General features: G+C 31.6%; 1 protein-coding gene across 1 annotated transcript; it reads left to right on the forward strand.

The window, feature by feature from the left end:
- The first annotated feature begins 5,428 nt into the window (after positions 1–5,428).
- Positions 5,429–12,013, forward strand: LOC104899194 (vacuolar protein sorting-associated protein 2 homolog 3). Its single transcript, XM_010686334.4, has 11 exons — positions 5,429–5,646; positions 5,768–5,812; positions 6,209–6,243; positions 6,461–6,511; positions 6,638–6,742; positions 6,839–6,910; positions 7,366–7,437; positions 7,510–7,590; positions 7,946–7,981; positions 8,065–8,120; positions 11,525–12,013. Exons 1-11 carry the CDS (start codon positions 5,613–5,615, stop codon positions 11,574–11,576), a joined length of 639 nt encoding a protein of 212 aa, XP_010684636.1. The 5' UTR covers positions 5,429–5,612; the 3' UTR covers positions 11,577–12,013.
- Positions 12,014–20,620: the final 8,607 nt, after the last annotated feature.

The raw sequence follows: 20,620 nt of genomic DNA on the forward strand, positions 1-20,620 counted from the left end.
CTTCTCTCACTTTAAGGTACTGTTCTTCCCAACTTATTTTCAGTTCAGTTCAATTCCTAAATTATTATCATTATTATTAGTTATAATTTAATTCAGTTCAGTTCAATTCAGTTCAGTTGTTTATGCTAAAGAGAACAGCCCCTAACTCTGTTTTTTTTTAAAAAGAAATTAGTATGTATTGGTCATGGATATTATTTGTTAAGATGATTCATATTAGCCCACCTTAGACCACTTCGGGACTAAAGATTAAGTTGTTATTGTTTTTATTATATGTAACCTCTGATCATAGTCATGGTGTGACATATATTTTTTTTAACAAAACATCTTTTTATTTCTTATTTGGCAATAAAATCGGACCTACTTTTTACATCTTAAGTATAAGTTATCCTCCGGATAATTCAAATCAAAGCAATTTGATGTCCAACCCGGGCCCATATGACCGATCAATAAAAATACTCCAACACTCCACCTTGGGGGAATATTTTATAAATTAAAGATTTTAGGATGTTTCTCATAAAATCATGGTTGAATAGTAGCTGAATTATTATAATAATATCGTGTAATTAAAAATATATTTTAAAACCGACTTATGACCCGTGTGTTCAGTGATTGATGTAACTAATGTCATGATAAAATGCACGGGAAGTTTTTTATTGATTAGAAAACTAAAAAAAATATCGATTGACTTTTTTATTTATACAAATTCTTTAGTACCACAAATATACAGTAAGGGTCTGTTCTCCCCAGCTTATTTTCAGTTCAGTTCAGTTCAATTCAATTCAGTTCAGATCAGTTCAGTTCAGTTCATATCAGTTCAGTTCAGCTCTTGACAATATTTTTACTCTCACATATCACTATTCATTTCAGTCCAGTTCAATTCAATTCAGTTCAGTTCAGTTCAATTCAGTTCAGTTCAGATCAATTCAGTTCAGTTCAGTTCAGTCCAGCTGTTTTATGCCGAAGAGAACAGACCCTAAGTTATTGTTACTTGAGGGTAACTTTTTGTCACAAATACATCAGTTTTCTCAATCTAGAAGTGATCCATTTAAGATTAAAAGTTACCGCTTTTACCAATAAATTTTATTATTCATCTAGATATAATAGTTGGAAACAATTAGTTTTAACTTGTCGAAAAATTACATTTTGAACATATTGCTTTAGACCCTTGTAGATTATTGTACGCATAATTTTAATTTTTTTTTCAATATGTTTGAAGTTCAATACTATTTTAGGTATACTTAATTACATCTAATAGTTGTTTTTGTACTTCATGGTATCTTGTGTAAAGTCATATATATTATGTAGATTACGATCTATATTATATTACTATAAGTTACACAAGAAACACATGTCACTTCGTACTATAATTTTTTCCCAACAAAATAATGTTTCTGTATTTTCTATTTTTTTCGCCTGTCCCTTCTACTTTATGGCAAGAAGTTATACGTTTGACATATGATTTGGACTTGTGCATAATGCACGGGAATTGTTTTTTTTAAGTAGTTGTTTTTGTTCCAAATTTATTAAATCCATAATAATCAGATTTCATGCATCTAAGGTTGAAATAATATAAAATATAAAATTATATTTCATGATATATACAAATCATTTTTTACAACATTTTAAACAATCTTTTTGATCGTGATATATACATCTATAAATAGGTACGTAAATGAAATAAAAACACATTAAAATACGGGGGAATATTTTATAAATTTAAGATTTTAGGATGTTTCTCTTAAAATCATGGTTGAATATTAGCTCATGATTTAATTTTTTATTATCATATCGTGTAATTAAAATATATTTTTAAAGCTGGCTTATGACCAGTGTGTTAAGGGATATAATTGATTTTATTTCCTTAAAGGTTACACTTATGTGGCAAGTAATTGATTTAATTTTTAAATCCTAACATCTAATTGATTTGTTGCCTAAAATGCTAGAATCATGGATAAAAGGAATTCAATTACGCCTAAAATTATGAGCTGAAAATGAGAGATTTTAAGGCTAATGACACGTGGCAGATTGATGAAATGTAAAGGAGAAATCGGGGAGCAATGTGAGGCTTTGAATAATGGTGGCTTGACACGTAGGCATAATTTTTCTTCCTTTAATATTATATATGATTCTATGTGTTTCGTATAATTATATAGATTGGCAGAAACTGTAGATAAAGTAAGAGAGACATAATGAGATCATTCGGGTAAATTATTTGTATTATATATGAACTCAAAATAATTATTTTAAAGTCATGATAGAATAATGTAAAAACAATTGGGTATAATTTAATTAGTGCATTCTATATGATATTCTATGATATTTATAATTTTTTCATAAATAAAGTATAGTAATATTTTAAAATTAGGAGCAAAATTGATAATAAATTGGCTTTTATCCATACGAGGCATTAGGAAAGCATATAACTTTTTACTTATGTGATTATAAACTAAATCTAACAAAAATAATAATTTTGATTATATTATTGTACACGCAATCTTGCCTTTTTAGTACCAAGTATTTTATATTATCCAAAATTATGTTATAATTTATATGATGATTAGAACGTAACATATTAGTTAATAATAAATTTTACTACAATGTTCAAAAATCAAAATGTATTACTTAATGGAGAATTCAACTCTAGAAGGATATATATATATATATATATATATATATATATATATATATATATATATATATATATATATATATACGAAGTTCAATCTATATGATATAATGAGCAAAGCCAGGGAAGGATGTATCATCATATAGATTGAACTTCGTTTATTGAGCAAAGCCAAGTTCCAAATTATGCAAAAAATAAAAATTAATCATAACTTGCTTATGTAGCTTCTGTCAATCAAGGAAATAACATGATATAATTGACGTATTGCTTATTGACTATAAAGGAAACAATCAGTAAGACAATATAATTTATGTATGTGTTTTAGGGGGTTGAGGTTTACATATCAACATTTATTTTTGAAAATATAACTTATATTTTCTGAATAATTCATTTACCGGAATTAAAACTTATAAGGATCTATCATATGTTGATACGTGATCACGACCCATTTTGCAAAAAAAAAAAAAAGGACATTTTTCATGCAGCTTGATTTCTTTGCCACATATATGCCATGTTAGTTAAACAATATTATTAGGGAACTCTTTGAATCTCAAAAAGAGAAAATATAGGCAACAATTAAGCTAAATAAAGTTAGGAGCTAATTAGATGATCAATTAAATAAGTATATATTGAGAAAATAATACGAGAGAGTATTATACTTATTTTTCAAAATAAGTTATAAGTCAAAATCGTATAACGCATTTAGTGGCGGATCTAGGATTTTACAACTGGTGAGTCACCAACGTCCATAATAAAATATCAATCAATAATCAATGCATGAATTTAAAACTTCATAAAAAGTTTCACTCTAGAAGTAATACTCCGATCCAATTTTCGAGATGTAAACCATATTCATAAAAAAAAAATATGTTTTCATTTAAAAAATCATAATAAAATTAAAGTCGAACTAATACAAGATACTCAAAACACGAGTTTTCAAATATAAAACTAGAGATTAGCTAATTTCGAGCCAATGGGTATATTGGTACCACAACTTGAAGTTTTTCACCACACCCATATAAACTTTTCTGTTTTTATCAATTAAAACTCAGTAGAATACATTACCTCCTTGCAAATTAACAAAAACCCATCAACAAATTACAAATTAAAGTCAACAGAAAAAATATATGCAAAGTGAATGGAAAAAAGGTAAATGCATATTTTTGCAAACAATGGTGTCCAATGGTTGGCCTAATGCAATGGTGGTGCAAGGCAGCAAGATATGGAGGTGAGAGGGATTGTACGTATAGCGGGAACAAAAGTGGCACAATGGTTGAGTACGAGATATGGTCAAATTGTGTGATCTAATCTATCCTTTAAATGAAGTAGTAGGTCAAGCGAAAAAATTCAATCAATTTTTTTTATAAGATTAATAATGGGTCACGTGATCCACAATGATATTAACTACATCAATTGCTGAACACACGGGTCATAAGCTATTTTCAAAGTAAATAAATACATGATTATAAAACTTTAAATCACAAGATACTATTTCTACAATGATTTAGGAAAAACAACATAAAATCTTAAATTTATGGAACAAAATTTTTCGTACAATTTGCACATGTCTAATAGCAAATTGAAATTTACATTTATATATATACTTATTTTTTTATTCCTAACTAACTTTTATATCATCTATTTGATAGATGAATGAGTTAAATATTTTCACCTTGATTTTAGGGGAAATAACATAAAATCTTAAATTTATATATATAAAAAAATTCTAATGCAGTTGCATGGGTATAAAATTTAAATCATGACAAAGTGGACAACTATCAGTGCGTGGGTGGTCAAATATGATGCATCGATGGTCTAAGAAGGTAGAATAAGACTTCCTTAAATGGTTGTTGAAGCCGTCGTATGGCTGAGTGTTATTGTTGGTGCGAATTGTGATTTTGTCTTAGACTCTATGCGAATTGTGATAGAGCAAATACTATTTCTATCAACTTTAAAATATATATATATATATATATATATATATATATTATATTATATATATATATATAATATAATATATATAATATATATATATTATATATATATATATATATATATATATAGGTGGGTCATGTGATCCACCATGACATTAACTACATCAGCCTAAAGACATGAGTTACATGTCAGTTTCTAAAATAATCTCAATACATGATTATGAAATCTTAAATCACAAGTTAAACCACCATGACTTTAGGACAAACTTCTTAAAATTTTCAATTTATAACACAAAACATTTCCCGTGCAGTATGCACGATGCACGAGAAGTTACTATTATTTTCGGAAACAATGTCGGAGAAAAAATATTTATCCCAAGAATGACACTAATCCCGTCTGACTTCACTAAATTTTCTATCGGATTTCAGAGACGATTATTTTCTTTAATTAATGATTTTTTTTTTACTATGAGCAAAAATAAAAGTCAAGGACAAACTCTGTCTCATGTAGGCATGTATCTTTCAATACCTGTTTTCAGCCATGGACAATTTTATGTTGTCGTTTCCAGAGTTACGAGCAAAAAAGGTCTCAAGATCCTTTTGTTGGATGAAGAACATTGTTTGCGTACAAATACGACAAATGTAGTTTACAAAGAAGTGTTTGCATACATATAAATTGATTTGGAATTTCATTTGTAATTTTTGTTCATCACTATTCATACTTTATGTTTTATAATTTTGTGTAACATGAGAAATTAAGTCAATGTTATTATGTGACTTCCTTTAAATATATAATAAAATAATAAATACTCCCGTACATTATACACGGATCATAATACTAGCTTTTCCTATAGAAAAACCCAGTCGAAAAGTAGAAAGAGGGACCAAGGCACCAAGCCAAATAGGGAAGTAGAGGAGCGTTAACGCCCACCCAGTAAAAGCCCTCTCTTCCCAAACTCACAAGAAGTGTTCTTCAACGTTCATATACCTTTCTATCCTCAAATTCAACTCTTTTCAAATTTTAAATATCCAAGTTTTCATTTTGAAGCACCATGAACATCTTCAAGAAGAAACCAACCGCCAAAGGTACTTTCTACCCTAATTTCAAATCCCAATTTGCTTATTTTTTCACCTTTTTCAGCTTGAATTATTTATTTATCTTTTGAGTTTGCATAATCTGTGACTTTGTCGTGATTTTCGGTTACAGAGGCGCTTCGGGAAAGTAAGAGAGAGATGGCAAATGCCACCCGAGGTATAATTTTTTTATGTGCTGTAATACTGTTGATAGTAATTTCTTGTAAATTTAGTGACTTTGACGATTATGCTTGATTTAAGGTAGCATATGACCATATTGATTTTGGGAAATTATGATTATTATCACTTTCTGAGGGTTGTGATTATAAATGGATTGCTTTTTAAATAAGAATTTTGTTCAACACAATTTTATAGATGATTGAAGAAATTTCTGCCTATCTAGTTTCTTAATTATTCTGAAATTTAGAGGGTAGTGCTACGTAACTTTGATTATTCTTAAATCTTGACTCTATAATTCACTTTTGTGCTATTGGCTATAATTTGATTATCGCGATTGCTACTGTTTTGATGTGATCTATGCTAATTTGTATGATATGCTTGCTATAATTTTCAGGTATCGAAAAGGAAATTTCTTCGTTGCAAGTGGAAGTATGTCAAATAGTCATTGGTTCTACCTTTTTTTTCAACCTTGAGTGTGTATATCTGATATAATGTGCTATAAATGAAAAATATTGAAGCCTATGATATAGGAAGATAAGAAAATTTCCACTTTCATTTCCATTTAAGTCAAATACATATTTAAGAATAAAGGATAACAATTCGACTAAAAAAGATGTATATCTGATATAATGTGCTTTGGTGACAGGAAAAGAGGTTGGTTGCTGAAATAAAAAAAACTGCAAAAACAGGCAATGAGGTAGGGCATGGAGGAAGTGTAATTTTTGATTTTTTACACCTATCTCAGGATTGTAACCTACATATTTGTAAGTTTGCCATTTTTGTCTGTTGATTATTTTGCTCAAGCCTAGTGTCTAATTTTTAGGCGGCGACAAAGATTCTAGCCCGTCAGCTAGTTAGACTTAGAAAACAGATCTCAAATTTGCAAGGAAGTCGAGCTCAAATGAGAGGTATAGCGACTCATACACAGGTGCACCTTGGATCCCTTCTCTTTTATGAGATTCATTGGGTAAAAGTTTTCATTTATGCAAATCTCTGACTGTGACATTGTATTAACTCTCAATAGGCAATGCATGCTCAATCCTCTGTTGCTTCTGGCTTGAAGGGTGCCACCAAAGCAATGTCAGCAATGAATAAGGTGTGAAGACTAACATCTACATTTAGTGGATGTCAAAATGTTCAAAATACCCCCTCTGTTTTCTTTTAATTGTTACACTTCACTTTGGGGGAGAACCAATGAAATTTTCGTAAGAATGAAGTACAACCAAAGAATATTTGGTTTTGGGAAATATAAAAGAAGCATTAAAATATTGTAGGAGAGAAAATTTTGGTAGGTGAGAAGGTTTTGGGTGATTATTAAAATGGATGGTGTGGTATATGAGGTAGAAAAGTGTAAATAGTCGATGTGATAGGTTATCATATAAAGAAAAAGTGAAAATGTAACAATTAAATAAAAATGGCCAAAAAGGAAAGCGTAACAATTTAAAAGAACGTAGTATCTATTATATATGCTGATAAGAACTCAATGCACATTCCTCCTTTCCAAAAATGTATGCTCGCTTCATATTTCTTATTTTTGCTCTACTTTGTCAGCAAATGGCACCTGCAAAACAAATGAAAGTGTTGCAAGAGTTTCAGAAACAGTCTGCACAAATGGATATGACTGTAAGTTTTGCTAACTCTATCCCAATTTTTTTTTTTCAAAGTATGCACCTTGACCATGGACCTTCTGTGCAGACCGAAATGATGTCTGATGCGATTGACGACGCCTTAGACAATGATGAGGCTGAAGAGGAAACGGACGAGTTGACGAATCAGGTTATTTTTTTTGTCTAACAGCTGGAAAAATTTGCTTTGTTCTTCAACTCATCACGTCTAGCCACTATTTGATTGCACGAAATTCAGATTCCATCGTCTTTAAAAGATTGTTAAAAACTTAAAAATGATAGATATCTTAGACATTATTAAGTTGGTTGCTCCAGTAACCAGTATTTAAAAGGTAGAGTTGTCTCTAGAAAATATTTCAATAGGTTGCATTCTACTACCATGAACTTTGATGTTGTTGATATTTGCGAGAGGTAGTGATATGTGGAGGAAAATATAAATTTCCTCCCTTAGTGTACCAGTGCCTGATCTTCTCATTTACTTCTAAGAATCTGCTTATCTCTACCAGGTGCTTGATGAAATTGGAGTTGATGTTGCTTCCCAGGTTGGTATTGTTTCAAACTTTTATGGAACTTCTCAAGTAATGTTGCGAAATATTGATAATTGTATCACTTGAATTTCTTGTAGTTATCGACAGCTCCAAAGGGAAAAATTGCTGGAAAGAAAACTGAAGAAGTCAGCACGTAAGTAACCCTCTTTGTGCCCCAATTTTTAAGGGGTACAAAATATTATCACTTAGTCTATTTCATTTGTAAGTCTAGACTGCAAAACTTAATCTTCATCTTCATGCATAAATTGTTGTCGATAAATATTGCTAGTAGAACTTCTTTTACATTGAATAACTAGCAGCAAAGAGTGTGTTCATGGCATAGGTCATATAATTAGCTCCAAGCTAGCATTATACTGATTCTGTAGCTACTCTATATGATTTGTGGGTTGCTTGATGTAGTGGGCATTGGGGTATTGGTTACATTCTATCATGATCTCTAACATGGGTGGTTTCTAGCTTCCCACAAATGCAGCTAGGTTCTCCTTGATTTATAACTAGAATTAGAGAAAGACATTGCATTAGGTCGTATTTTGACTTATATGCTTGAAAATTTAGTTCTTACATTATTTAAAGTTGTAAGGTTTGCCCAGATTTCAGCTTGTATATTATGGAACCTATAAACTCTGTCTGTCATAGTGTGACGAGATTAAGGGTTAATGATAGGCAGTTGCAGGAGAAATTGTAGCAGTAGTCGAACTAGTGTTAGTTAGCAGTTTAGCACTAACAGAATAATAATAGATTATAACATATATAATGTCTTATCATCATAATCTTATTACCATCAAATTTTATCCTCTTTTAATCTTTATGTTGACACCTTTCATATCCCCCCCCCCCTCTCTCCTCTTGAAACAATAGCAGCCAATGCTGCCATCATGAGAAACTATTGCCTGTATATTGAAAACAACTTGAAAGAGATTGGTATCAAGGTAATACTTATAAGCAAAAATTTGCAATCCCTTAACAAATCCTAATACAAATCGTGACTTTTCGTACGTATTTCGCATGACTTAAAATTCAGCCATGGGGACTCCTTGTTTATCAATTGCACACAGCCTTCTTGTTTTGTCATAAGCCTTCATTAGATTGACGAAAGCTTTTACTGATCCTCCATTTTCCCACTATAGTTTTCCGCAAGTCATCTTTGTACGCGGTTAGCTTGTGGTATCTATTACCTTCAGACAAAGCTTAGAGCTTGAGATCAGATACAAACAGTCATGGTTTTCCCCCTTTTAAATTAACCTTACAGGAATTTCATATGTTGCTGACTTGTTCTATTTGTTGTTCCGTCTAATATCAGTCTTGTTGTCCAGCTTTTGGCTCACTGCCCAAGCTTGACTGAATTTTTCACCAACCCCATCACCAGTTTTGCAGCACCATAATAAAACTTTTACGTTCAATCTTCATCTGCTTTCCTGCTACACAGCACCTTAATAAATAACAGCTTATTCTTTATCTAGCGTGATGCGTATCTTTCTGCTTCCTTAATTTCTCGCTAAGACATTTGACCTTACCCAAACAAATACCATTCTAATCGCCATTGCTGCACTCAGGTGAATCCTTTTTCCAGCTGACTACATTAGCTAATTTTATTGTCTGCTTATTTGTTTAATACCCCCTCTGTTATCTTTGTCCTTTGCATTTGCCTTATTGAGAGTCAGATGTACAAAAGTTCGATCATAATTTGGCAAGTTATGTATAAGAAGAAAAAAAAACCTATCTTGTGGGTTCTTGGTAGATGCATCTCACCATACATTTTTAAAATATAAATTTTCATGATTGTATCAATACGTATTAAAATATATCTATGGACAAAGGTGCATACTTGAGACTGCACATTTTAAAAGTAACGAAAAATGAAACAGAGGGAATATACTTGAAATGCAGATCAGCATATGTTTTTTCTTTTTCTTTTTTTGGCTAAAAGATGATGGGTTTTGTTTCGTATGTCGTGGTGTGGCTGGATAACGCCATGACAATAGCTTGCCAGTGGTGAGATCTCTGGAAAGTCACTTTCTGACTTCCAATGAGTATCAAAGAAATTCTGTCTAGTCATTATTGACAGGGTCTTGAAACCAAAATTCTGAAGAAGAATGCTTCTAATTAGATGGTGGATAATGGAGTGTGATGAACTGACATCTTTATGGCAGATTAGAGAAGAACATTATGGACTTGAATGGAATTTGATTGATAATTTTCTGAAAAGCAGTCAAATAAAGATAGTAACTACTTTTGAGAGGCTTGCTCTCTCCCATTGAACTCTTAACCAATATTCTCAACAATTTTGAACATATTTTCTCTCTCCCTATTCCATTCTACTTATAGAGATATTTTCTCCCTAACTCCCTAACTTATTCTTCAAGCTACTATTAGAACTAACTAATTATATCATACCAAAAGTGCCCCTCTCCCTAGGCTAGTCTATTACATGGAGGCAATTGATATTGATGTTACGATTAAGGGGAGAGAAAAAAATATATCAAGATTAACGAATGGTGGTGGAATGCCGTCATCCTAGCTGTGTTTTATAATCTTGTAGAGCAGTCATACGCTCATACCTGCTTTGTCTCATGAAGAGGCTGGGACACAGAAGAGGGTGCTTCTAGACTAGACTGTCACCTTGTACCCCTTTTATTTTCTAAAATACTTTTATACTTTAGTTATATAGATATTCTTTCCTTTCATCATCATTCGTTTTTGTCTTGCACGTTTGTATACCAAATGTGATAACTTCTTAATTTGAACAAACTATATGGATCACTATATGCTTAAATTGACTCCTTTAATTGATGATTTACATGATATAATTTTTGTTAGATTGATGTCCTGTCTTTATAGTCAACTATAATCTTAGTTGGATAAAATATAGCTTTAGAACAGAGAGACGCGGTGTGATCTTCTCAAATATAAAAAAACTATTTGTCAATTTTCCAACTCGCCTTTCTTATTTAAAAAGAATATTCTACCTGTATCGTCCAAGTTAACTTGGAATCTTCATTATGCTATTACTACCATATAACCTTGAAATTGCTCTTCTTTTTTGGGGTCGGATTTGTGTTTTTTAGATTCAGTTTATTTTGAAATGGAGCCATTTCAAAATAAACTCAGTAACTCCCCAGAAGTAAGTGAAGAAGACCAAAGAAATAGAGGAAGTACAACACTACTATGTCCAGCAAAAACTGAGTTTATTATGAAATATATTTCATAAAACATTTAAGATTTGAAAAACCAGAAACTGTGGACGGACACTGATACTAATTTGGCCCTTCTTGTCACCCTCTGAACTTTTCAATCTGCAGCATATGGCTTTACTCAAAAGTACTCCTATTAGCTAGGAATTGATCACTATTGGAGCATTTTGATACCAGATTTATGCTTTTTTATTCCATTTCTCATCTTTCTTCTTTTGGAATTATCTCAGTTATCAGCACTTTACCCTTTGCCTTCATTTTTTCCTATTCCTGTCAAGTGAAATTATATGCTATGGTTGCAAAGTGTTTTTTACTGTTGTGTTTGTGACTTCTCTTTCCTCTTCAGGTCCGGCATTGATGATCTAGAAGAGAGATTGGCTGCGCTTAGAGGTGTATGAGCCTCTTATTGTAACTTTGCTGTTGATTGGTGATTGGAAACTGAAGCTACTTGTATCTGCCCCGGTCAGTTATGGATATACCTAACGGAGTATATGGTGATGGGTGAAGCTTAGTGAGCTGATTGTTTCTTCTTGTTAGTTATCATTTGTATAATTCGTATGCATTTACTGACCAACAAGGTAGTTTATCTGAGCCATCTTTCTGATCGAGTTCGATAATATTCAACCTCTAAAATTGTATTCAGTGGACCAGTCTCTCTTGTATTGTATATAGAATTCGTGTAATATACTGCTTATGTTCTTAACTGAATTACTTTTTGTAAGTTAGTATCGACCGAGTCGTTCAAATTGATTCTGGTCCAAATTTATTTCGACCTCAGTTCAGAACAGATATTTATAGCCTGGTTGATATTCGAGTCTCGATAATTTTGTATTCAGTATTAGTCATAGAAATCTGGGTGGTTTTGATATCGATTGCGCTGTTTGAACGTTTTCGTGGATGATGTTAAAAAAACATCACATTTTGTATCAATTTGAAACTTATATACCTAGGTAGCGTCCATGTAGGATCCGTAACTCAAACCTTTTTTTGGTTTGAACATCTTGATTCGAGTAGTTTGGCGAGGAGAATCGCCAACTGCGGTACAAATAGGCATAGCTGCTTTTAGTTTAGCTGACTACACCAGGGGCCATCAAACCACTAGTGAGCAGTGACCACAGTCACCACACTCTCATTTTCATAAAGTAGACAAGTAAAAAGAAAACAGCCAAATAGTTATCCTAACAACTTAGCAAGAATATATGGGCAGAATACGATCCCTGACTAACTGTTTCTGTTTGAACATTGTCTCCATGATTATGACTCTGGATCCTTGTAGTCTAGCCTCATAAAAGCTTTAATCAGCCTAACCAGCCCATATCAGACCTACTCACATGTAGCCCTTCCAATGCTACCACCTGAGTTTCATGCAGTAAGAAAAAAAATAAAATAAAGAATCATGCAAAATCCCTTTTGTTCATTTTCACTTGCTTTGGCCTTTGCACAAGCATAAAATACTCCTCATATGATGGAAAACTTTAGCTGTTGATTGCAATATTGATTAAATATATATTAATACTCCGAATACTCCTATTAAATGTAGCTTGGTGTAGAATAGATACTTGTTACAAAGAGTGGTTTAACTCATTTTATTTTAGAAAAAGAAAACTAATAAGTTGAGTTTACCTCAAGTTTGTTTAAGATAAACTATACACGCGATGTATGCTTGGTTTTCTTGTTTTTTCAAACAATGAATTTTAGTCGTTTTAAAAATGAACAAGGGTAAAAATTTGAATATTAGACATTATTCTGGCTAAATTTCATAGCTTAAACTTCTATTACTTAACCCTATTATTATAGAAATATATACTTATTCTTTATTTTAGGTTTTTTAAAAATTCAACTTGATGAGCGATAAAGGATGTTAAGTGAATTTATTTAGTATTTTTTATGTTGTATTGACATAGTCTTTTGTGTTAGTTAAATCATTTCACTTTGTTAATTGATTGAATCTTCGTTTTTGATGTAATACTTGATGAGCGATAAGATATTTGATTGATGTGATATTCTTTTTTGCTTTTTTGCAACATAAATGTACTAAATCTTATAGATAATGTTTCTTTTTTTGGCAGATTGCCTTCAAATTTGAAGCTAATTTTAGATGATAAATTCGAGTTTGACTTTTTTTCCCTTTTTTTGTAATAGTTGATCTACTAATGGGCAGTTAAGTAAATTTATAGGAGGGACACCTTACTTTCACCCTTTTCTTGTATAATATAGATTGACCCTACATGTTATGCTTATTATGAAGGACACTAGTATTTCACTATCTTATTACCACAATGAGTTACTTTATTTTTTAGCTCTACCATTTTGACATTTAACGCTATCCACAAATTCTATTTTGATCATCTTCCACAAATTCTATTTGATCATCTTGTATTATTTATAAAGCAATAAAATATTCATGTGATGTGTGCCTTATTTTTTTTCAATTCTAGCCTTTTGTATATAAGTAGGGTTAAAAACTTGAACATTAAACAATTTTTTTGGCTAAATTTCAATAGTTAATCCTCTATCACTTAACCTTCCTTTTATTTTTATTTTTTTACTTATTCTTTCTTGTAGGTTCTTAAAATTAAACTTGATGAACGATAAAAGAATGTTAAATGAATTTATTTAGGATTTAACATAGTTTTTTTATGTTAAGTAAATCATGTTACTTTGTTAATTAATTGAATTTTTCGTTTTCATGTAATACTTGATTGTGTTACTGAATTGATTGATAAGATATTTGATTAATGTAATATTTCTTTTTACTTTTTTTCAGCATAAATGTATTAAATTTTATAGTCAATTTTTTTGATGGCTCAATTATAACTAGACCTGGGCATGGACATGGGCATGGAACGGGTCGGGCAGGGCCTATTCACGGGCTCGGCCCGCAGGCTTGGTGAAATTACAGGTCATGCCCGAGCCCGTGAGTGGTGGGCGTGCCAGGCCTAAATTTTCGAGATTTTGTCCACGGCCCGCAGGCCGAGCTTGTGTCTTCTACTGGCTTAGCTTGTGATTTATGTTGTTTTTTTGGATTTTTGATAGCTTTAGGCTAAAAAACAAAGGAAATGGGCGTTCGGCCCGTGGGCCAATCCACGAGCTATCTAAGCGGGCTCATGTCGGTGCGGTCCTGAAATAAAATTTATTGACCGTGACAGGCCCACGACCCACGTAGCGGACAACAGGCCGGGCGTCGAGCGAGTTTGTGCCGGGCCGGCTGGCCCAACCCATGCCCACTTCTAGTTATGACTTAATTGCCTTTAATATTTGAGTTAATGTTTTAATGCTATATTTGAGTTTGACTTTATTTTTTGTTTTTTTGGTAATAGATTGATTTAATAATGGACAGTTAAGTAAATTTATAGAGTGATATTATAGCTCCCCTCTTCCCTTATATAATAGAGATAAGGGAAAAAATAATGTGAGATCTTGTCGGATTTATCTTGATATATATATATATATATATATATATATATAATAATAATAATAATAATAATAATAATAATAATTATTATTATTATTATTATTATTATTTATATCTAATAAAAGATATAAATGTATAAAGTTGTACATTAACAAAGGTGCAAAGTACATATGGCAGAACTAAAAAAAGGGAAAAAAATATTTCTCCTATAAGAAATATTGTTAAGTAATTAGTTTGATATAATTCAACTTAAACTAATTTAAAGTAAAGATGGTTGTGCAGTTACAGGAGAACTAGTTCTTGTTCTGGGCCATACACCCCGTATTATTTACCGACATGCATTTGAAATCTTCAAAAATAGAAATATTTGCCTTTAAATGATTTTTTCCCCCACAAAGACGACCAACATGAACATTGTAGTTTAGTTGGTTAGTACATTAGCATATCAATAGGTAAGTAAAAACGTAGTCATGTGGGGCCATGTTTGATTCGTGTTATTGTGTAGATTATGAACATCAATCTTTTATAAGTTTACTAATATTTAAATAATGATATTAATGATACAAAACAAGTATTAACAAACATGAAAAGGAAATATTGAAAGTTTACAGGGTCGGCGTAGGGTTGGGGATTGGGTCGGATCGGATTTGCGTTGACCTGTTTATATGATAAACGAGTCGGCACCCCAAAACCTGAACCAGACCTGTTTACTTTAACGAGTTAGAAATTGCAACCCAAACCTAACCTATTCTCTAAACGGATTGAACTGAACCAGACCTAATCCGATTATTTTTTCTAAGCTTGTTCCCGAGTATAAATACGAGTTAACCCGAATATAACTCAATCCGAATTGATAGTCATCACTCATCATGGTATGATTTTACTCTCCAAACATTGTATTCTTATAATATATAACACTTATTATAAATTCACAATCAAATGAAACTTTAATATTTTAATTTGATTGCATAGTAACTCTTTATACACCATTGTTGCCCAAAAAATTTCACGTTGAAATCTTCACCATTTCAATAAAAGCTTGATGTTAGATTAATTTTGTCTTGATCAACTATGAAATTACTTTGAAGCTGCTTAATCATCTTATTCAAAGAACAAAGTTAAAAAGCAAAAAAAAAATGCCTAAAAACAAAAAGAATACTCCCTCCGTCCCAATTTATTTGCTACATTTACTTTTTCACACAGACCAAGAAAACATATGGGGCCCACTATGCAGAGGGTCTTTTAATTGAAATGTTAGCTGATTAATTAGATGGTGAGAAGGGTAATTAAAAGGCAAATAAATTCAATCAGATTTCTTTTTTTTCTCAATCATATTTAAGACAAAATGATAATGAATTTAAACAATTTGAAAATACAAGTTAGGCATGATTAAATTCCTCTCAGGGAGTCCCCACTCATCCATAATAATCAACACATGAATTCAGACAGAGGGAAAGTTGAAAAGAAGAGCACAAGTAACTGGTGGCAATATGAGTAATATGGTGTGAAAAGACATCATGTCCAAGGTATAAATCATCAGACTTCATTCATCATTGAGGAATATAGTGCACCTCTCATGTAAACATATTATAAGTCATTAAAACTCTTTTGGACAACCTACATAACACCAAAATATAACATGCACATGCCCCATCAGTTATTTACACTACAATCCTATTCAATTTACCACTGATTAAATGCAAAATGGAGTAATAATTTGGATGTTACATCCTATATCATCCTAGAGGATCACACCAATACACACACAAAAACAACAAGGCAGAGAACAACACAAAAAATATACAATAATCATGGCTAAAACAAGAACAAGGCAGAAAAGAGGCATGCTCATATCTATAAAACAAGAACAAGGCATAACAGAAAGAAGCATACAATAATCATGGCTAAAATAAGAACAAGGCAAAAAAGAAAGAAGCATACAATAATCATGGCTAAAACAAGAAGAATGCAGAAAACATGTAATAAAAACTGATCAAGGCTAAAACAAAGAAACAAGCATAAAATAATCATGGCTAAACAAGAAGAATGTAGAATACATGTAATAAAAACTGATCAAGCCCTTAAAAATAACATAAAACATGAAATCAGTGTATATACAACAACTTAGAGGCACAAAACATCATATTTATACCCAAATCAAGGCTAAAACTCACTCAAAAACATGCAATAGTCATGGCTAACCAAGAATAAAGCAGAGTACATGTAATACAAAACAGACCAAGCCCTTAAAAATAACATAAAACATGAAATCAATGTATATACAACAACTTAGAGGCATAAAACATCATATTTATACACAAATCAAGGCTAAAACAACACAAAAACATACAATAATCATGGCTAAACAAGTAGAATGCATAATACATGTAATACAAAACAGATCAAGCCTTAAAAAAACATAAAACATGAAATCACTGTATATACAACAACTTAGAGGCATAAAACATCATATTTGACACAACTCAAGGCTAAAACACCACAAAAACATACAATAATCATGAATAAACAAGAAGAATGCAGAATACATGTAATAAAAACAGATCAAGCCCTTAAAAATAACATAAAACATGAAAAGAGTGTATATACAACAACTTCGAGGCATAAACATCATATTTATACACAAATCAAGGCTAAAACACCACAAAAACATACAATAATCATGGCTAAATAAGAAGCTAAGAATGCAGAATACATGTAATAAAAACTGATCAAGCTCTTAAAAATAACATAAAACATGGAAAAAGTGTATATACAACAACTTAGAGGCATAAAACATCATATTTATACACAAATCAAGGCTAAAATACCACAAAAACATACAATAATCATGGATAAACAAGCAGAATGCATAATACATGTAATACAAAACAGATCAAGCCTTAAAAAAAAACATAAAACATGAAATCACTGTATATACAACAACTTAGAGGCATAAAACATCATATTTGACACAACTCAAGGCTAAAACACCACAAAAACATATAATAATCATGAATAAACAAGAAGAATGCAGAATACATGTAATAAAAACAGATCAAGCCCTTAAAAATAACATAAAACATGAAAAGAGTGTATATACAACAACTTCGAGGCATAAACATCATATTTATACACAAATCAAGGCTAAAACACCACAAAAACATACAATAATCATGGCTAAACAAGAAGCTAAGAATGCATAATACATGTAATAAAAACTGATCAAGCCCTTAAAAATAACATAAAACATGAAAAAAGTGTATATACAACAACTTAGAGGCATAAAACATCATATTTATACACAAATCAAGGCTAAAATACCACAAAAATATACAATAATCATGGCTAAACAAGAAGAATGTTGAATACATGTAATACAAAATAGATCAAGCCTTAAATAAACATAAAACATGAAATCACTGTATATACAACAACTTAGAGGCATAAAACATCATATTTATACACAAATCAAGGCTAAAACAACACAAAAACATACAATAATCATGGCTAAACAAGAAGAATGCGTAATACATGTAATAAAAACTGATCAAGCCCTTAAAAATAACATAAAACATGAAAAGAGTGTATATACAACAACTTAGAGGCATAAAGCATCATATTTATACACAAATCAAGGCTAAAACACCACAAAAACATACAATAATCATGGCTAAACAAGAAGAATGTAGAATACATGTAATACAAAACAGATCAAGCCTTAAAAAAATATATAACATGAAATCATTGTATATACAACAACTTAGAGGCATAAAACATCATATTTATACACAAATCAAGGCTAAAACAACACAAAAACATACAATAATCATGGCTAAACAAGAAGAATGCAGAATACATGTAATAAAAATTGATCAAGCCCTTAAAATAACATAAAACATGAAAAGAGTGTATATACAACAACTTAGAGGCATAAAACATCATATTTGTACACAAATCAAGGCTAAAACACCACAAAAACATACAATAATCATGGCTAAACAAGTGGAATGCAGAATACATGTAATACAAAACAGATTAAGCCTTAAAAAAACATAAAATATGAAATCACTGTATATACAACAACTTAGAGGCATAAAATATCATATTTATACACAAATCAAGGCTAAAACTCACTCAAAAACATACAATAATCATGGCTAACCAAGAATAAAGCAGAGTACATGTAATACAAAATAGACCAAACCCTTAAAAATAACATAAAACATGAAATCAGTGTATATACAACAACTTAGAGGCATAAAACATCATATTTATACATAAATCAAGGCTTAAACAACACAAAAACATACAATAATCATGGCTGAACAAGAACAAGGTAAAAAACAACATATTTATAAACAAATCAAGGCAAATACAACAAAAACAGAAACCCTGAACATGCAAACTAACCAAACGCAATCCCACAGGCAAAACATATCAATAAGAACTTCCTAAAATTTAAAAACAGAGGATATAGTTAAGGAGTGGACCGATCTCCCGCAAAATCAACAAGGGGACATTCAAAAACCATTTCTTGATGGTTTTTATACCACCGAAGGTAAGATCGCCATGATTTGAACCCTTCCGGAGGTGGATCTTCGAAAATTTCAGGTTTTTTCCCCTTCTCTAAACCACCAAACTCAAAATCTGGTGGTTTTTTTGAAGGAGCGCCACAAGCCCAGCAAAAATTTACCAAAATCAAAGGATTTTTTTGAAACCCTAGATTTTTTAGCCTCAGCATCAAACTCATAAAGCAAATCAAAGAGTCTTTTCTTTGAATTTGGAGTTAACTCATCCATGGAAAACCGACAGATCAAGAAACAGGGGACTCAATATTAAAACTCACTCAACAACCACAAATTTTGGTTTCAGAATGATCGCAGGAAGGCGTAGATTATTAATCAACGGTTTTTTTTGAGAAATTTGAACTCTCAAACCCTAGATCTGAGGGTTTGAGGAAGAAGAAGAGAGAGGAAAGTGAGAGTCAGAAGGAGAGAGAGAGAGATCAAACGACATATGAAAGGAGATTAGGGTTTTTGGAGGGTAATTATAGGCGGTTGTTGGGAGGGTGGGGAATAAATGGTGTTAGGTGGGTTGGGTGGGATTAATTTAGGCTAAACTAATTGGGCTAAAGGTTTAGTAGGTTTGTCTTTTTACCATTTGTAGAACATTTTGCAAATGTAGCAAATAGATTGGGACACACCTAAATGGAAAAATGTAGCAACTAAATTGGGACAGAGGGAGTAATATCTACTCCCTCCATCCCAATTTAGTTGCTACATTTTGACCGTAGGCACTATTCACGTCATAACTTTGACTATCTTTTACTCCATATACATAAGAAAAAACATAGTCATGTTGGATCTTGTTTGATTCGTCCCGATTTGTATTTTCCAAATATATAATTTTTATAATTTTTTCATATATGTAACTCAAGATATTGGTGTTAAAAGTTGCACCTCGTAAACAGTGAAAAAGCAAATATAGCAACTAAATTAGGACGGAGGGAGTAACTAAGAAAATGGTAAAGATCTACTTAAAAATTGTGGGGCTTTGAAAAGAAGTTAGAAATCCACACATTCTTTGAACAGAGAATAGCAGAAGATATATATAACAGAAAAGCGAGATGAGAGAGTAAAGGGGAGGGAAATGAAAAAAAAAAGAGGGGGGGGGGGGAGGGTAGTAGTAGGTAGGCTGTAGCGGCAAGAGTAAAAATTGAAGACATTTTTTCAGTTGTCTTTAATACCTTATCACATCTGGCTTGGGCCAAGATTTAAAACAGAGTTAAAGCCTAAATTCTAAACTTATATTAAAAGGGTTTAACGGGTTAGGCGGGTTGGTTTTGGGGTTGGAGATTCCAACCCTAACTTAATCCATTTGGTTTTCGAGTCGAGTTCATGTTGACCCATTTAATTAAACGGGTAAAAAAATCTCAATCAAACCCGCTTATTTCGGGTCGATTTCAAATCGGTTTATTGAATTGGGTCAGTTTTTGCCAGCCTTAAATCGGAGGGAGAACTTTAATCT

The sequence above is a fragment of the Beta vulgaris genome, chromosome 7 (assembly GCF_026745355.1).
Source record: "Beta vulgaris subsp. vulgaris cultivar EL10 chromosome 7, EL10.2, whole genome shotgun sequence".
Lineage (NCBI taxonomy): Eukaryota > Viridiplantae > Streptophyta > Magnoliopsida > Caryophyllales > Amaranthaceae > Beta > Beta vulgaris.